The sequence below is a fragment of the Oculina patagonica genome, chromosome 4, assembly GCF_052425735.1.
Source record: "Oculina patagonica isolate OP01 chromosome 4, crgOcupat, whole genome shotgun sequence".
In the NCBI taxonomy this organism is placed as follows: domain Eukaryota; kingdom Metazoa; phylum Cnidaria; class Anthozoa; order Scleractinia; family Oculinidae; genus Oculina; species Oculina patagonica.
Genome location: NC_135761.1, coordinates 26,964,695 through 26,984,716, shown reverse-complemented (window position 1 = coordinate 26,984,716; position 20,022 = coordinate 26,964,695). Strand labels below are relative to the sequence as shown.

The following is a 20,022-nucleotide window of genomic DNA, read 5'->3' as shown; positions in this document are numbered from 1 at the left end:
TTCAGTAACGCAGAAGTGATTGAGTAAATTTCTGGACTATGTACCGGTCGCGCAGTTGATATAATAAAATGAACTGATGATGTGTAGGTGCGAGAAAGATGTATCAGTGACACAAACTACTCGAAAATAAAATTCGACTTTTCTCAACACGAGTCCAGCCGAACCTAACTTTACTCCTATTCCACTTCTAATCATGAATGATATTTGGCATAGAAAGGTTTCCAAATTGGATGACGTTTAAACATCACGAGCCTAACATGAAAGCCATATTGTCCACCACTTTAAGCAAAAACATTTTTTTTTGGCGGAGTATTCCCCCTTCACTGGGGTATTCCCCCTCCACTGGTCGAGTTTAAAGAGGTCGAAAAAAATTGTTCTTACCTTTTGCCAAAGGTGGAAAGCTTTAATTTGTTTTTCTACACCAAACGAAGTTGAATGTGCTACCAGTCCAAATTTTTAGTTGGGAGGGATTCCATATTCTGATTAATGTTTTTTTCGTTTTAGGTCTTGTTCTTACCTCCGGTGAAGTACTGCAGATTAACACGACTGTTCCATTCATTAATTGTACAAGTTGCAGTTACAACTCATCATTTCAAACCAGAAGCTCCTTATATGGCAGCCATCTTGTCGCCAACATAACATTCAGTGGTAATATTGAGTTCAGGAGCGGTTCAATAGTTGAAGTATTCGGGAAGTATGCTCTTAGTATAACAAGTCTGAATGGAAACATTTCAATACAAACTGATGTCAACATGACTTGCGGGGAGGCGGTGTTCAATACAACATGTCTTGGAGGATTCACACAACCGTCTTCTCCAGTAATGACTGGACCATATTTGCCAAAGAAAGCAGTATATACAGGTAAGGAGAGCCTTACAGATATCCCGTTTTCTTTCTCAGTTGTAGACGGCTTTTTCATGTAAAGCCCGGGCCAAACGAGGATGAGAGTTGATGAAGCCCCCGGGAAGGTCAGAATATCATATCTGATCATCACACACATTTCTTTTATTTAAGGTATGAAAACTTTTCTGTTATCGCATCAAGCCTTCATTTGCTGTTTTTCACTAAATCGAAGCCGGCACTGATCCTTCATGCCTGATTAACCACGATCTATAGTCACAAGAGATGACTTTTTCGCTAAGGAAATCTTAGGAACTCTTTTGCTACCAATGGATCTAATAATGAAAAAAAAAAAACATACAGAAATGCTGTTAACTTAAAAAAAACTTTTTGAAATTGATATAAGAAATGTTAAAATGATCTTATAAAACTTTTAAGAAACTAAATTTTCGGAACTCCGTTGCCTTCGTCATTGTTATGTAATTATTTATTTTTATAGTAGATACGATCCAATTTAGTATATAAGCATTTAGTTGTAATTTAGAAATCTATTAGTTTATTAGTATTTTGTAATATTAAGTATAATACACGACCCCACAAGCATTGTGCTTTAAACCCTATCGTGTGTAAATAAAGGTTTTGATGATGATGATGATGATGGTCAGAGTTAGTTTGAAACAGTGTCACTACATGCATAATCAGCATAATCGGTTCTTATTTGCCGCTGGTCTTCAGGGATCCTGCTAGACGGAAATAAACGTGTGGGAATTGTATTTCTTCGTTTACGGAGGTGTAGTCTTGGATAGAAGGCAAAGCTTCCAGAAAAGGCGTTCTTCCCTATTGCCTACAACGGCGCGGTCTTTCCGCTCTTAAAAATGCTGCCTGATGTTTAACGGATTTGGACGTGGTCTTAATGTTTTCTTTGCTGAGTACACACTGATCTCTCTCGGAAACACCCTTCACATAGGGGACTGAAGCCTAACCCCTCCGATTCTCTTGATTTTCTTTTCTTGCTGTTCATAGAACTTTCACAGTATTAATATATAGATTAAGGCTAGCCTAAAAGCGGAGCTCCCTAGTCAGTTTTTAGAAGTCGAGGTGGTCTAATGATTAGTGCGCTGGATTACGGATCGAGCGGTCCGGCGTCGAACCCTGGCCCGGGCATTTCGTTGTGTTCTTGGGCAAGAAGACACTTTACCCTCACAGTGCCTCTTCCACCCAGGTGTATAAATGGGTACCGGCAAAATTAATGCTGGGGGTAACCCTGAGATGGACTAGGATCCCACCGTTTCTCGAAGGTCCCGAAGGAAAGTCTTCGCATCCGGAAAGCCATTACAAAATTTCAAACCCTATGATTATACAGAGCTGTTTTATTCACATATTTTCAATATGAACAGTGGTTCCCTCCATACAAAGCTGCAGGTATATACATTTCTCTGTTTTCAAGATATTGAAAACTAAAAATGGCTTTGCAGGACCGAAAAGTTTCCGGGAATTTCCAGAAACGGGCCCTAGGGGGAATAGATACTCCTTGTCGCTTCAAACCAAGATAAGCTCCGGTCTGATGGGCCACTAGGCTCGAACGCAGACTCTTCCTACCCTACCTTTATTTAATTCTGGATTTAGGCGATGATAACATTTCAAGTTTTGTTAGCGAGAGAGATGTCGATAAACGCGTCGTTGTTGTGTCTATTTGCGTTCGACGAAGGAGAACGCATTCCTAATTTCGTGTGGTGTCCTGTGCACATACTGGGAGTCCTGCGTAAACCAGGGGAAATTTTGGAGTTAGCAAAAATGCCTCGCTTTCATGTTATCGACCTCGATTTAATGCGCGTACACACGTTGACTTACCGCACACAAGCTTCGCACACGACATCGCACGTATCAACTTGGACCTTCACTGGAGCTTCGATTTGCACGGTTAAACCTACTGTTGGTAAATTAAATTTTACTACCTGTTTTTTCAATTTAGTCGTAATGTGTTGAGAGGTGTTGAGGTTGGGAGGTGTGTGCGACGTCTGGTAAATACATCAAACGTGAAAGTGTCGTTTTGTTGTAGTAGTAGTAGTCGTCATGTAGTGCCAACCTTCTCGCTAGTCATGTAGTGTCAACCTTCTTGTTTCGGCGTGTCATGTAAAAGGAAGTGCGTCCTGATCAGCCATTGTACTCAGCAGTCATTAAGCAACATGACCACGTTACGGCCTGTGGTCTCAAAATATATCTAGCGAGTTTGCGGCAAGTGTGCCTCAAAACATATCTACCGGATTGTTGCGTTCGACGAAGGAGAGCGCATACTAATCGCGTAATTTGTCCGACGTCAGTCCCGCGGGTATCGATCGCCCGATGCCATAACCGTTTCAGACTTTTTGGACTGCTACAAGTGATCTCGACCTCATGCAGATGGCCTCATGCAGATGGCGAAAATCTTCCCACATTGACTTTTTTTGTAAAACTTTCACCGCTGTGAGATTAGAGTTACCCATGTCGTAAATAATAAAAAAATTGGGGGGTCAATCAATTCGTTGCGGAGATTAGATTTCCAAAAGACCACCCTAAAATCCCTGAAATACAATTTTCTCTTCCTAATATTGTTTATATTGATTTAGTATTAAAATTGATTCAGCTAGTGACGTTCCTTAAAGTAAATCTTGTCATTTAGCGATGACACATTTGCACCCGCCTAAAAGCTGCGATAAAGCATGATTCAGTGAGTATTCGACGCCGCATGGACAGAAAAATTGAAAATTTTACACTTCCCTCATTGATTTTTGTTACAATTTGCTGAAAATTGGAAGAGAAAGCCGTCCATCAAAAAAAATCGGGGTTTACCGGCCATTTAAAAGCTGCAAGCGAAGTTAACGCAACGGCGACCATCAGCGCGCGCTTAATTATTGCGACATGAATTACCGTGCGCAGAAAAGATTTGCATAAACAACGTAGTTGCCTATGTTCTACGATGTGCTTGTGTTCGCGTCTTTGGAGGTCAATAGTATAAAGCGGGCGAATAAAAGGCGCACAAAATTGTCTCGAACGCACTCCGCTAATCCATGATTATTACTAGTTTATATCGGCGGCAAGTGGCCACAACAGATACGCAGATATCTGCCGAGTAGAAGAAGAAGAATCGTTTATTTAACAATTATTCTATGAGCCATCGTTGGATACGAGGTGGTAAATACCCAACTCGGCGCTTCGCGCCTCGTTGGCTATAACGACTCGTATCCAACAAGGGCGAATAGAATAATTGTTTTATTAAATTCTTTTTTGAGTTTAAATCGACTGGACATTTCAGTTTGATGCAAACAAAGTGATAGTATGAGGACGCGGGAAAATTGGTTGTGCCTAAATAGGACCGCTCAGAGGGACAGCCGAGAAGTACTGGAGATGACTTTCCGACTCGGCTGGCTCTCGGAAATTTCTCGGTAAATCCAATATGGCGTCTCATTCTTGACTTGTTTTATTGTCTACAAACTCGCATCGAGGAGGAAGGAAGATATACGAAGAAAAGTATGTTTTTTTTAAATATGCTAGGTTGGAAATCGGATTTCACGAGCACTTAGAGGCTCGTTTGAAAAGAATTCGTTCTACTATATAGGAAGGAGATCAGTTCGCTTGACCGGTACTATGTAAGAACTTAGAAGGTAGTACCGCTCAGAGGGTCGCACTTCATATATAAGTATATTACCCCCGTAAAGTCTTGCTTGGATTTTTTTTTAAACAATCATAGGCTTTGCTGTTTAGGTGTCTGCTAGATCAGAGATTATTGGAACATTTTTGTATATAAAATTTTTTTGTGTTGTTGTCCCTCTGACCGGTACTATGTAAGAAGGTAGTACCGCTCAGAGGGTCACACTTCATATATAAGATTTGATTTCAAACAAGCTTGTTTTTTCTCGAAATCTAGATTGACTCTTGGTATTCATTTTTTGATATGTTAACGTTCAGTAGATTGACTAACTACTGACGAAATTTTAGAAAAATCTGTAAGAGCGTTTTCAAGTAAAGCAAGAATGAAGTTTTCAGAAAAATCCCGTTTTAATGTGAAATAGGCGCTTTTTGATCGTTTCGTAGTATTTGAGTGCAGTTATTTAAAATGACACCATCAAATACCAATAACTAAGAGCGAACGAGTTTTTGCGTTATTTTTTGAAATATATTGACTGTAGATTGTATGAAACTTCAAAATATTGCAAAAAAATTCATGCTAGATTTACTCTAAAACGCTCTTACAGATTTTTCTAAAATTTTGTCTACAAGTAGTCAATACACTACAAGTAGTCAATACTCTTCCACCTCCTTGTTTAAAAACTTCAGGCTATTGTCCATCACTCCAACTGACTTCTCAACAGCGCTGGTTTTAGCGCTGAGTGTGGTAACTTCTGCTTGTATAGTTTTTACGGAGGATTCTAAGGCGTTGAATTTTTGAAGCACTCCTTCTACCGTGCTCTCAAGACCGCTGAGCTTTTGGAGAACTAGCTGGATTTACGAGCCAAGATCTTCAGCCATTTCGAGCGCCATGTTGATCTCGTCGGTTGTCTCTAACGGAGAACGCGGTTTCTTTTCATTTGGCGTCGGAGCACTCGGAGCTGCTGCTGCTGCTTCCTCTTGTTTTACGTTTCAAAACACTGATAATCTCTTCTATACAAACAGTTGCAAAATAGTCGAAACGAGCGGGAGCGATCTCAGAAACGTCTTTACACGGCCATGACAGACCCAGACCCCCCTTTTTCGAAACAGCTCCATACCTTCATTTCTCGTTCATCGACAAAACTGATCCTAGCAGTACACGGGAAATCTGTCACATTTGAAGCGAAAGTAGTTATACGGCCTTGCTCTCACAAATTCCCTGTGGCTCAATCGTATAGCGTTTGACTGGCCTGCGGAAGGTCAAGCCTTTGACTCCTGTTGGAAGAACTCGGAAATTTTAATCGAGAAGTTTGTGTCACTTAATGATAAAAAATCTTTAAGATCTGTTCAGATCTGCTATCAATCCACTTATTCGTATCCCTTTCGCTACTTCGGTCAAGTTATCGGTTCTGCGTGTTTCAAGGGCTACTCTTCAGCATTTCTAACCATGAAATCTACCCTGGGCGCCAGAGCCTTTTCATTCGCGGTTTTTGGTTTCGGTCAACTCTTTGTGCTCGTGTCAAATCCTCTGGTATTCAGGGTACCTGAAATCAAATTCGTATGCAATATGTTATGTAGCATCCGTATAGGTAGTCCCCTGATTTATTGCCCCCCCAAAAATAAATTTTCAAGTTTTTTGAACACTTTTACAGGTCTTGGTCCTGGAGGATTAAAAATATCGAAACCAAATTATCCAGTGTTGGGCCAATGTATACCTGGGTCCAGCCATGGAGGAAAGGCGCAGTCTTTCTCCAGCTTCCTACAGTCAGGTCCATCATACGATCAAAACAACACCAAATCACTGCTAGGAGGAAGCGGAGGTTAGATATTGTTGATTATAACTTTTTTTTACTATATACTGAAACAGTGGATAGCGTTTTTGGCGCGCGCTGATTGGCTACACAAACTCCAATTATCCTTTGCTATTCACCTCCGAGCAACGCGCGCGAGAAAATTGTTATCCTTAAGAGCAATAGACTAGTCAGACTTTATTATCTTATTGTTCCCCTTCGCGGCGCGGTTTGATCCACCACTAGCCACCGACACTGAGGTGAATAGTTGTTTTAGCATATAGCACACAAGTAAAAAGTGTTTTCGCGCGCGCTGATTAGTTAACTCGGAGGTGATTAGAAAGTACTATTCACCTCCGAGCAGCTAAAGAGAAACTAACTGCCTTCGCGCGTCACTTTGTTTACCGAAAGTGATGTTTTTGTCCGCTAGTTATTCAACTTGTGTGGTATACAGCTATTTCAGTAAACGTTGTCCGGATCAAAGCTTAAAAACAAGACTGAAAGGCAGTATGGGTAGAAGAAGAGAGCATTTTGCGCGTGTTAAATATTATAATATATAGTGACATGACAAACGCGAATTTGCACGTTTTCTCTTTCTTCAGACATGTGAAACAAGGTGCTTTTAGCCACACTGAATTTAAGACGAATTTTCAAAACTCAGAGCCAAGCGACAGTGAAAGTAAAGCTGCAGAAAGGCCTCCAGAGAGGAAAAACAAACTCGTGAATTCTTCACGCGCGAAATACAAATTTGTAAATTTAATGAAGCTTATATGCAAATTTGTAGTGAATACCCAGAATGCCATGTGGTCTTTCCTTTTAGCTTTAAGCTTTAACCCGACAACGTTTATTGAAATAGCTGTATACAAAACAGTTATTCACCTCAGTGTCGGTGAATGTGGTGAATATTTACTTCCACTTATTCGGTGAATAATTGTTTAATAATCCACCATGCACATCGGTCAGCAATTATTATTATCATGCATTCTGGGCAAACGAAAATCACCGAAAAATTTACCTGACCAATCGAAAGCATCAATTTCAAGGTCAAGGAAAAATCGCTACTAGACTACTAGATCACTGTTTTATCGGTTAATTAATTCTTTTGATTCATATGTGGTCCTCCAGTGCTCTTGGACTTCGTGTTTTTGACAATTATTAGTCCATTTTGTTAGCCAATACAGCCGTTACGTTATGAGAAGAATAAAGTTTTAATCGCATTTATTCTTAACGGTGGTTTTTTTAATCAGAAGTGCGTGTTTAATTCCGTTTCCGAGTCGATTCTTTTGCAAACAATATGAAAGGCTTCTACCAAAGAAATAAAACAAACTAGTAAGTTTAATAAGTGCTTTTAACTATTAAGAACGCCTTCGCGTTAATATCAACTATACTTGGAAATAGGCCAAAATGAAATTCCTTCAAACTCGGCCTGAATAAAGCCCTAGGGGCACTAGTTACAAAAATATCAGTTTAAGATCAATCGGTTAATTTTTGATTTTTTAACAATTTTTTTCTTCCCAAAGCCCGAAACCGGACAAAATCGAACACAAAAGTAGGATCAATTCGGAGGCTTCTCCAATCGAAAATAAAATTTTTCATTGAAAACGAATTTCATATCGTATTTGTACCTCCATTCTACTATCTTTAGAAATAATTAGATCGCAATTTGATAAGAAGGCAAATATTTTACAAAATTTTGAAAGTCGCTACCTCAAGACAGCTAAAAATAGGCCAAAATTTACCATATTTTCAACTGCTTTAAAAGCCTCCTGGTACATCGTTTTGCCCAAAACGGCTTAATCAGCCTGAAAGAGCATGTTTTTAACTACAAATCTGTGAAATAAAATTTTTGGGTAATTAAAATCGCGAGCGCTGAGGCGGCGAAGTAAATGCAGCTATCTTCCTAAAAACCCGACCTTTGACCCTGCCGCAACGAAACCGCTAATAACGAGTTGTGACAATCTTTTCCTTATTTTGCGTAGGTTTCTTGTTTTATCGGTTGAAAACATGTATTACGTGATGAATGCAATCTTACTTGATGCATGAAACGCCCAAAAGTCACATATAGACTTCTGTCAGTTGGACAAAATAAAGCACTTCGTTTATAAATACGCATGCCAAAATTTAAACTTGAACGAATTCAATATTGAATTTGGTTTATGCGTTAAACTAGTTAAATCACGGCAATACCCACCTGAATATTCATATTCACAGCGGTGCCATATCCCTGGAATAACGTTGAAAGGGAGCTCAATCAAAACTTTGCAATGTTTGCGACTGATACTAATCGAATTAATGTTAAAATTGTCACGCGCTGATTGTTCATCAGAGGAAAACGAATGTATTGTTTCCACGGGCAACCCCAAAATAGTCACTTCCGTTACATGAGCGATAAAGTTTTTTTTTTCATTATAGGCTGTCTTAAGGATAAACAATATAAAACCTCACTTACAAATTATTTTCTTATTAAGGGACCGTTTTTTTTTATCTAAAGTAAATTAATTTGAAATTGGTTTTCGCTGGAATTTACACAGAATTATTGACAGGTGTCACCAGTTTTCAGATAAATGTTCATTTCAGTATCGAAACTTGCGAGAAAAAGAAATCTTCTTTTAGTTTTCTTATTGAACTGTGATTGCATTTGTTGATATAAGAGAAAAAAAGGCGAAAAGTTTAAAGTAAGTAAGTAAGTACGTTTACTCGAAAAAATTATTGTGTGCGCTCGTTGGCTTGCTGTGGATACGCAAAACATGTTGGCGGTGATTGTGGTTCGAGTACAGAACGACAAGCGAACGATCATGATGAGTGTGTACGACTAGCTGAATGCTGTAAAGATATCAAAGGCCACCTAAAATTCTAATTTACAATTCTACCCATTTCACACGTTTCATACAGTGTAAAATAGACTTTCCATAATCGAGTCGATACAAAAATTACACTCCATCCACCGCGCCCCGCCCCACCCACATCGGAGAACCTTTTCAAGCATTTAAAAACAAAACGCTTTCCTTTAATGGTACACAGAGGAGAGTAGCGAAAGTGTGTGTGTGTATATGTGGGTTTATGTTATTTGGGAAGCTTAACCCGGGGAGGGGGGGGGGGGGGGGGCATGACAACACACTATTGGGAAAATACTACATCAAAACAATAAATAAAATGGGGGACGTGACATTTTTCTCACCAATCAAAGGGATTGGTAGGTGGGTGTTATTTGTAAGGTACTATGAGTAATTTTTCAGATTGGCTTCAAAGCACTAATAAATGAAAGCCCCTTCGTTGAATCCTTAAGTTCGTCACGCAATCTTTTCTCCCCAATGTGGGAAGGAAGGCGTGACGAGACCAAAGGATATTTGCGTTCAATCAAACAACTAGCCTGTTCCAGGCGTTCGGTTAGTTGGGAAGCGCGAAAAACGGCGAGCGAAAAAAAAAAATAAGGGGAGGGGGGCGGGGAGGGAGAGGGAGCGCCCCCTCGCCTTAGACCCCTCCCCATTTTTTCGCTTGAAGTTTCCCAACTAACCGAACGCCTGGAACAGGCTATCAAACAACGGGTGAGGGTAAAGTGAAGGTCGAAACATTTCTCACAAGAAGTTTTAAAAACTTACTTGAACCAACAGGGATTATGACTGTGCTGACTTTGTAAAGGCGACGGGACTGCCCAAGTGTTATCCCTCGCTCCCCCTTTACATTAGGTTTTCTATGCGCTGCCCATGAAGTCGGAATTGAGCAGGTTTTTCTGTTTTTTTCGCCACCTTAGCCCAAATGCGTCGCGGTGTCTTGGGCAAACTGTTAGATTTAAATTCGACTCGTCTTCATCAAATATACCTTTAACAGGGAAAGATGAAAACAAAATGTCCAGAGACAAAATAAAATAAAATTGATTATGTAAACAATGCAAAAACTGCATTAACTTGAGTTTCACTTACCCGCCCTAGCCAGCAAAAGTGTTGCCTCTGAATTTAATGACGAATCAGAAACACAGCAAGTTTTTAGGTGGCCTTTGATATCTTTACAGCATTCAGCTAGTCGTACACACTCATCATGATCGTTCGCTTGTCGTTCTGTACTCGAACCACAATCACCGCCAACATGTTTTGCGTATCCACAGCAAGCCAACGAGCGCACACAATAATTTTTTTCGAGTAAACGTACTTACTTACTTACTTTAAACTTTTCGCCTTTTTTTTTCTCTTATGTCAACAAATGCAATCACAGTTCAATAAGAAAACTAAAAGAAGATTTCTTTTTCTCGCAAGTTTCGATACTGAAATGAACATTTATCTGAAAACTGGTGACACCTGTCAATAATTCTGTGTAAATTCCAGCGAAAACCAATTTCAAATTAATTTACTTTAGATAAAAAAAAACGGTCCCTTAATAAGAAAATAATTTGTAAGTGAGGTTTTATATTGTTTATCCTTAAGACAGCCTATAATGAAAAAAAAAACTTTATCGCTCATGTAACGGAAGTGACTATTTTGGGGTTGCCCGTGGAAACAATACATTCGTTTTCCTCTGATGAACAATCAGCGCGTGACAATTTTAACATTAATTCGATTAGTATCAGTCGCAAACATTGCAAAGTTTTGATTGAGCTCCCTTTCAACGTTATTCCAGGGATATGGCACCGCTGTGAATATGAATATTCAGGTGGGTATTGCCGTGATTTAACTAGTTTAACGCATAAACCAAATTCAATATTGAATTCGTTCAAGTTTAAATTTTGGCATGCGTATTTATAAACGAAGTGCTTTATTTTGTCCAACTGACAGAAGTCTATATGTGACTTTTGGGCGTTTCATGCATCAAGTAAGATTGCATTCATCACGTAATACATGTTTTCAACCGATAAAACAAGAAACCTACGCAAAATAAGGAAAAGATTGTCACAACTCGTTATTAGCGGTTTCGTTGCGGCAGGGTCAAAGGTCGGGTTTTTAGGAAGATAGCTGCATTTACTTCGCCGCCTCAGCGCTCGCGATTTTAATTACCCAAAAATTTTATTTCACAGATTTGTAGTTAAAAACATGCTCTTTCAGGCTGATTAAGCCGTTTTGGGCAAAACGATGTACCAGGAGGCTTTTAAAGCAGTTGAAAATATGGTAAATTTTGGCCTATTTTTAGCTGTCTTGAGGTAGCGACTTTCAAAATTTTGTAAAATATTTGCCTTCTTATCAAATTGCGATCTAATTATTTCTAAAGATAGTAGAATGGAGGTACAAATACGATATGAAATTCGTTTTCAATGAAAAATTTTATTTTCGATTGGAGAAGCCTCCGAATGGACCCTACTTTTGTGTTCGATTTTGTCCGGTTTCGGGCTTTGGGAAGAAAAAAATTGTTAAAAAATCAAAAATTAACCGATTGATCTTAAACTGATATTTTTGTAACTAGTGCCCCTAGGGCTTTATTCAGGCCGAGTTTGAAGGAATTTCATTTTGGCCTATTTCCAAGTATAGTTGATATTAACGCGAAGGCGTTCTTAAGTTTGATCCTCTTTCATTTCAGGTTCGTGCTTGCACAGTTCTGGAAGTGTAGCTGGAGGCGGAGCCATAGAACTTGTTGCTGAGAAAGGAGAGATTACCATAAGTAATGACCTTGAAATGTTCTGCTATCTGTTTCAAATTATCTATTACAAAAAAAGACAAATATTTGCTTTGAACCAGAAGAAAACTAAAACGCTCATGAGCTATTCCCACCAAGCTTTTTCTTTCTTCAAGTACCAAAGTCTCAAAGGTATAACGTAAAGCTCAAGGCGTATTCTGAAGAAGAGCTCGACAGACTTTTGTAGCAGTTTCTGTCGAAGATCACCTAATTCTTCCGAATATTTTCTAAGATTACCGGATGGTCAGTTTTCCAATAATACAAGGAGGGTATTTTTTAAATAGACCGATTTGGGTAAGTAATTATGCGTACATGAACCGATCAAGGCTGAAAACAGTTTGATTTTTGCATGTTAATTATTAGCAAGTAAGCATATGTTCTTTTCTCTTGTGCATCAGTTTAGTAATAAATAAGCACTTGTTTATCTCAGACTAAAACTTCACTCACTACACTAGCGTGAAGTTTGGTCAGCCTTCGAAAAATATAAGTCCTGTTTTTCTAAAGCTGTAAGTCGACCTCTTAATGTAGCTCCAATCTAAACTGACATTTTATTTATCTAACTTTAGATGCAGCCATTATAGCTTCAGCTCAAACGGCAAAAAGCTCAACTGTTTGTTCTGGTGGATCTGGGGGACTTATTCGCCTCAAATCTCAAAAGGTAAACTAATGTCTATCACAAAATGACTAACCACTGACTGCACTCTCCTATTAGTTAGGTCGCTTAGCGCAAATTTTTGGAGAAATCGTGACACGGTTAATAAAAGCACCAAACTTTGCAGAATGATTCTTTAAAGACTATTAAATAATTTTATCCGTGGCTCCACCTGGATTTTTTCTTGCAATTTGCAAAATTTGCTTAACATTTTGACCACGTACGATCTCTCAAGAACCGCTACCACGCCATTTTGAATTGATTAAATTATAGTGGGACAGAAGGAAATATTTCTCTACTCCGTAAGTAATTTGCAGTTTTATGCTTAAATGTCGGTTGCAAAATGTACATAAATTGAAGACATGAAGTTGAAGTTTTCGCGGCTAAAATTTTTGTTTTTAGTTGCAGCAGTATTCTAAAATGTTTATTATGGAAATTACATAATAAATCGAACTAACTTAAATTTCTCTTGGATTTTGAACCCACTTTTCAGTTATTTTTACCCGGTTAACTCGAAGTCGGATAACTCGAAATCCCCGCCTAACTCGAACAAAATTTCGTTTCCGTTGATCAAAATTTGGGTCAAATTTACCCCGATTACTCGAATTCTGGTTCTTGCAACTCGTCACGGATACCCATTGATTAGAGTAGCGAACAGATCACGTATTTGACAGCCTTTTTCCATTCTTATCATAAGAATTCATGTATGATCGTGATAGAGTTTCTGACGAGATAACTTTAATTTGCACTGTCAGTACTGAATACTGAATACTGTACTGGTACTGAATACTGAAGTGCTGAAATATCAGTAACTATCAATTAACTTGGCAAATTAAATATAACTCGAAACCCCGCCAACTCGAACTGTTTTTCGTTTCCCATCAGAGTTCGAGTTACCGGGGTTCTACTGTATTTATGCGCTTGTAGTTTGTGGCCGCCGAGGGATGCGGGACATGCTTATAAAGAAGCCTTGAAGAAACGAGATTACACAGTGGACGCACAAATTTTGGCTAAGGTAGCTTCAATAATAAGAAAATACATTTTCAGCCACGAAGCATATAAATTTAACGGATTGTTTCCATAAAATAGTCAAGAAGCGTCGTTACCATCTAGCCTCAAAACCTTAATATTCTTAATTTTCGATGGAGACGGTTTAAAAAGGGAGATAAGCACGAGTCCCAAGCTTGCCTTACCGCTGGCTGCAAGACAAAGAAAAAAAAATAAAATCGTGAACTGCCTCTGCCTGTCTACATTGACTTGAACATACATAGATTGACGAGAAGCAAGCGGATCATTCAGCATTTACACCAGCTGGTAATTTCTATTTCCTATGCAAGGGTCACGCTAACCTGCAATATTTTTCTCCTCCCGCCGCAAAAAAAAGAACGCCTGATCGAACGCCTAAGCTTGAAGAGTGGACAGCAGAAGCCATGTGCGAGCACTTTGACGAAGATGGAGTTGTATCCCCTGCCTGCTTGCGAACGGTCTGTTTTCTTGTTCACGCTTTATCTGGTTGTAACACCAAATCCAGTTTTAGGGGAAAGGGCAGACTTGGCAGGCATTTAAAAAAGAAACAGAAACAATTGCCTATTCAGCCTCTCTCATCCGTTTGAGTCCCTTGATGCCGACCGGTGAGCACTTCCGTAAAATTATATTGAACGGCTGATTATCATCGTGTATGACAAAGAGAGTTCCTCCTTGTCCCTTAACCAATCTATGATTTAACTTTTCTGTCTTAAAAAACGTTCATTGAAAAGATGCCACTGACGGACCATGCTTTGCTTGAACTCACAAGACGGGCATTCAATCTAGAACACTTGTACTAATGCTCAGCAAAATATCCCTTCACCAGACTTTATTTTAGCCGAACATTTCAACGATTTCTACACCTTATCGAGTTTCACTCTCCTTATAATTTCACGTTTTTATGTTTATTTTTGAATCAAGGGGGTAGCTAGCCACCCAATACAACGCCACTAGATCCACCCCTGTCTAGGATATTACAGTTAATTTTTTCAAGCCTTAAGCCAGTGCATTTTTTTCTCTTGTCAGTAAAAACGACTGCGGGTTGAAAGCTGGAAATCGCGTGGTTTTCTCTTCAATTTGCCTTTTCGGCAATCAATATCAAGTACTCCGATAAATTCCTATACAAAATAGCCACGGACACCAGCCGAAAAAACTAATTGACCGCTAACGAAAGGGAACATTACAGAACTGAGCGTTTATGAATTTATGCAAATTAGCTAAAAACGGTCTTGTTTAAATTTCAAGAAAATAAAAAAAAATTCGGATGGAGCCACGAATAAACTTAAAACAAGTATCGAAGAGAGGCCGCATGCAAACATTGGGGTTTTTATCACAACATTTAATCGATCGCTTACGAATGGACATTGTGGAACAGCTTTTATGAATATTATATATGCAAATGAGCTAAAAACGTTCTGGTTTAACTTACAAGAAAAAATAAAATAATTCGGATGGAGCCACTGATAAACTTAAATAAAGTATAGAAAGGAGTCCGCATGCAAAAATCGGTGCTTTTATCACGCAAGTAACGATTATTACGCTAACCGACCTGACTATATTTTATGGGAATCAAGTTAATCAATCAATGAGTTACATGTCGACATACGCGGAAAGAGGTTACCCTCCACATCCAAGCCAGAGGCTCGTGTACAACACGTATGTATTAAACTAAGTTAAAACAAAGGAGAGCAGAACAACCAATTTCACACCTACAAAACTAAAAACTCTCACGCCTTGCATTAACCTTATTGTCGAACAAATGTTAAGACATTTTTTAAGTTTTCCAAGGTCCTAAACTTTATAAGTCCCCTGACAGCGGAATCATCAACGCTAATTTGATTTGCTCTTTTAAGAAAGCCCTTAAGAAAAAGATTACAAACTATGAATAACTTTTTTCTTACCTTGCTTTTTTTACTTATTTACCGACCTAACGCCATCCTAACAACCAATTTAATTATTTGTAAAGCCAACTCGTCGCCGAAACACACATAAACTTCGCAATTTATTTTCGGTCTCCTCGCCACTTTATCTTTGTAAATAATTTAAATATTTTTATTGTATTTGTCTTTGTTATTTCTTGTTTGGAAAATATATAAATGAATAAATAAACCGTGACGTGACCTTAATTAGGATAGATTTTTTTACAATTTTAATTTTTCTTTTTCTCCGTAGTTTTAGTTTCGATAGAAAAGACACTCGAAAGAATTTTTCATCAAAGTTCGTCAAAAGTGCTCCGCTTGACTGTGTGAAGTAGCAATTTCTCTTTTATAAGTAGTCTATAGATGGACATTTCCTATGAAATACATTTATATAATTTAGTTGGATCCGATCTTCAATGCTGATAAAATGACTATTCTTTACCAACAGGTACACATACAAGAGAAGGGGAAACTTAGTGTCGAAGGAGGAAATGGACAACCTAAGAACAATGTGGAGGCCATTTTAGGAGGTGGAGCAGGAGGGATTATTCAGATAATAGCTTCTGAAGGTAGTCTTGCAGCTTATACGTCATCTACTGAAACAAGGCTCTAGCAGTGTGGACGTCGGCATGGATTGCGATGCAGAAGATGGATATTTTCTTCTGAAAGGTAAATGTGGCTATCACGACAATAGGTCCGCGTAGCGTACGGATGTCATTATCATTGTTTGTTAAGACAATCAGAAGTTGCCCAGAGAGAATGCAATTTTTTTTGTCGTTGAAAAATACACGAGTACTCATTTACTCTGGAGATAAAAGCGAAAATATCCTTATTAATAATGTACAAGCTCTGTCATGCTGTGAAAATTGCCGTGACAACTCAAGTGTCGAGCTCCTTACATCTCTGGCCTTTTGAAGGCCAAGCCTGTTAGTCGGTACAATCTGCGTTCCGATGGCCATGATATGCTAGTTGTCCCTAAGACAATGCTGAAAACGTTTGGGGAAAGAGCCTTTGCCAAGGCAGGCCCCTCCCTGTGGAATGAGCTTCCTGTTGACATTCGCAAAGCGTTATCAGTGGAGACTTTTAAAAGTCAATTGAAGACTTTTCTTTTTAAGAAAGCATTTCGCGTTTAAGCGTTTTAGCTTTTCAATCACACTGTTTCTAGTTTGATTTGTATGTAGGTTCATTCTAATTTTTATATTTTTATATTATTTTTACATATAGTAAACAGCGCTTTAGAATATTTATAGTTTTAGCGCTATATAAATGTATAAATTATTATTAAAATTAAATTAATTTTTAACTTAAAAGAACCCAAATCAGGAAAAAAAACTGTGTAGCGCATGTATGATATGACAAAAACTAAACAAAAATATTGTTAATGCGCTGAAGTACATATTCTCGGACATTTCGAGACTTCTGTCTCTTCATCAGCGTAGAAATGCCGTTAACTGATAGCACGCGCTCATAGATATAAATAACTAAATTGCGTCTTCGACATACATAAGCGCGCGCTTATAATGTCACAGAAAAGCAAAGTCAATGTTCCTTCCGTTTGGATGCATAGTCTTGTTATGGAAAATTAGCCTTGCTTCTGTGCGACGTTGATCCCGCGTGGTTTTGAACTCGGCGCAGATAACGGACACGAACATGTCCTTAACATTGTGGCTAGGGGAATTGAAATGTCTCACGACAGGAAGGCCTTAGCCTTTTTTCACCGACCGTTTTACCAATGTTGAACATCGGGCACGCACGGCAAGAAATGATGTAAACTAAGTTACTTGTCGTGCAGGTGTGCCTATATCGCATTGTCAGCTGACCCCCTGATGCGTTGGTGTGTGGACAGGTGCTGCAGCGTGGCCGACTTCAAGCAAAGGTTCCTGTCTCCTCATACCTTGATTCGGTTGTGGAGAGACCGCAACGGACCAAAGAGTCACGCAAATTGCTATCATGGCGATAGACACACAGGATTTTTGCGGATTAAAAATGTCCTTGGTGTCCGATTCGGACTTCAATAAGTCCCAGTTCCTGGTTATGATGTTTCTGACCTTCTCTTTGTCTGGGTGGTATGTCAAGACAAGGGAGATGGTTTGTTGTCCCGACGGAGAAGAAGAATTTGATCGCAGGGCTGTTTGGCGGGAGACGGTGCTGACGTGTTGTAGTGCCTGATTTATCACAGCGGGAGGATAGGCGCGGCGTGCGAAGAGACCAGCCATTTCATTCTTCTTAGATTTAAAGTCGTTATCCTCACTCCAAATTCGCCTTAGACGTAGGAGATGGCTGTAAGCAATTGAATTTTTACAACGAACTGGATGGGACGAGGAATAATTTAGGTAAGAGCGAGAATCTGTTTCCTTATGGTGGATCGTTGTAATAAGGCAGTTGGCAGATGGTTTCAGAAATACGTCCAAGAACGGGAGCTTATCGTCTGACCCACGTGAATTTCAAGCTGGGGTGCACGTGAAAGTTATTAACGAAGGTGGCGAATGCTTCAAGATCTTCTTTGAAAGAGGCGGCACCGACTATGTCGTCAATACAGCATTTTTAGAGGTCTGGTTTTCTACCGCTGTATTGCTGAAAGATCTGCTCCTCGACAAATAAGCACGCATGATTGGGACCAAGTTTGCTTTCCATCGCGACACCACGCGATGGAAACGCCTGTCTCACTTTTGCCCTTTAACTTTACTTTGCTGACTAAACATGTGATCTGCACGAAATGTTTCGACTTTAAATCTACAATCTTTTCATCATTAAATTTAAAGCCTTTGAAAGAAAAGCAAAGGGCAATAATCCCTTAGCTTTAGCTACCATTCTTGGCTTAGCTCTTTTAGGTGGGTTTGACAAACTCCGTGCGCTGCAAGCAGAAAACTTTTCAGCCTTTAGCACCTGTTGGTTAAGCCTGAATACCGAAAATCTGAGCTCAAAACTAAACTGGGCGCATAAATTTATATCACCGGTTTCATATGAGTTTGATAAGTTTAGTTTCTTCACTGGACTTAACACAGGTTAGATTTGCCTCTTCTAAATACTCTTGCCTTTTGCTGTTATTGAGCGATCTTTCCTTTCAGTTACTCTATGGCAGGCGTTACCTATCTTTTTATAAGGAATTTCTTTTCCAAAAAAAGAATGCTTGCACTTTCGTCTTCAAAAGTAAGAAGTTACCGGTACTTCGTTGGTCCTTCTTCGCGTTTTCGCTTTGCTGAACTAAAGCAGACTCGAGGATGTTGGAATTCCATTAGCTCCGACTTTTTTTGACCTTACGGCTTTTGTGTTTATTTCACGTCTTCTGTACCCTCTCGCTAATTCTGCATTTCTGTTGACCCTTCTTGCACTTTACACTGTTATCAAGTCTTATCATTAAAATTTCCTTATATAGTTCGAATCTTTTCTCATTTTTGTCTACCATTTACCGTTCAGCCGGTTCTGTGAGACAACTGGTACTTGTAAAAAGCATATTTACCAAGTGTTTCTTGTTTTGTTACAGTTAATGAAAGTGCAAGCCCAAGTTCCGTTAATTTGAAACAACCTTACTCATGGCCTCCTACCACTCCTTTAGCGACATCAACAGGTTTGTTTTGTCTGTTTGGGTATGTTGTTTGTTAACCGTATTCAAATATTGCTATTTCTAGCTTGATATAAAGTGGTTTTCACTTGAGTGCCGAATGTAATTCGCGTTTGCATTTGTTTTGCATTACCACGTTTTGTGATTGGTTTAAAACACTTGCGTCACTTTCTCAGCCAATCAGAGTTAAAACAAAACCAATCGTGACTATCTTGTGCACATTTTCCCGCGCTTCATGCCGGCTACATGTATTTGCTTCGAGTTTTGATTAGTTAACTTAATAAGATTGTCTGCGTTCTTTGTGATTGGCCACACTGACGCTTCATTGAAAACTGCTCTATAAGAGTACTAAATGAAGTGTTTAATGGTAAGTCCAAAGAACTCTTTGTCAAACCACGTGGAAAAAAAGCTCGCTAATAAGCTGCGTACTTTGATCCTGCTGTATCATCAAAAGCACTTTTTACATGCGTTTTAGTTTGCATACTCGTTCACTTGAAAATCTTGAAGGCGCAGCGTTTAACACCCGAAAGTATGTGATATTTATATATTTCACCCAGACTAAAAAAGAAAAGTAATTTCCGCTTTAAATAACTTAAAAGTCAGAATTTTTTATTATTTTAACAACAAGGGAAAAAGAAAAAATTTCCGCCTGATCTTTTTTCAGCAGTTGGCAGACAAACGACACTGAACAATAGTGTAATAGTTCTCCTTATTTCATTCACGAGTTATTTGGCGGTAATAACAAATTCGATTCTAAGCCGTGAGAAAATCCTTTCCTGAAAAATAAAGCACAAAAACCTTTTTATTTTTATTTTTGTACTTATATTTTTAAGGACACTTTCATTGTGTTTCAGTAACGCAGAAATGATTGAGTAAATTTCTGGACTATGTACCGGTCGCACAGTTAAATAAATAGAATGAACTGAACTGATGATGTGAATGTTAATTTTGGTATAGATGCAAGAAAGATGTTTCAGTTAAACAAACTACTTGAAAATAAAATTCGAG

General features: G+C 38.8%; 3 protein-coding genes and 1 long non-coding RNA gene across 4 annotated transcripts in view; 3 read left to right on the top strand and 1 right to left on the bottom strand.

Annotated features, from left to right (window-relative positions):
- Positions 1-20,022, top strand: part of LOC144650049 (polycystin family receptor for egg jelly-like) — a 145,398-nt gene that overhangs the window by 3,662 nt on the left and 121,714 nt on the right. The window lies entirely within an intron of this gene.
- LOC144650107 (uncharacterized) overlaps positions 1-20,022 on the top strand; it is a 150,855-nt gene that overhangs the window by 94,364 nt on the left and 36,469 nt on the right. The gene's annotated exons all lie outside the window — the stretch shown is intronic.
- On the top strand, positions 584-18,965 carry LOC144650097 (uncharacterized). Its single transcript, XM_078509759.1, has 6 exons — positions 584-861; positions 6,120-6,287; positions 11,760-11,840; positions 12,422-12,513; positions 15,901-16,121; positions 18,937-18,965. Exons 1-5 carry the CDS (start codon positions 753-755, stop codon positions 16,063-16,065), a joined length of 615 nt encoding a protein of 204 aa, XP_078365885.1. The 5' UTR covers positions 584-752; the 3' UTR covers positions 16,066-16,121; positions 18,937-18,965.
- Positions 17,264-20,022, bottom strand: part of LOC144652085 (uncharacterized) — a 32,789-nt gene continuing 30,030 nt past the window's right edge. Inside the window, exon 5 of the mRNA XM_078512119.1 lies at positions 17,264-17,806. Coding sequence (XP_078368245.1) covers positions 17,264-17,806 — 543 coding nt within the window. The remainder of the gene's footprint in view (positions 17,807-20,022) is intronic.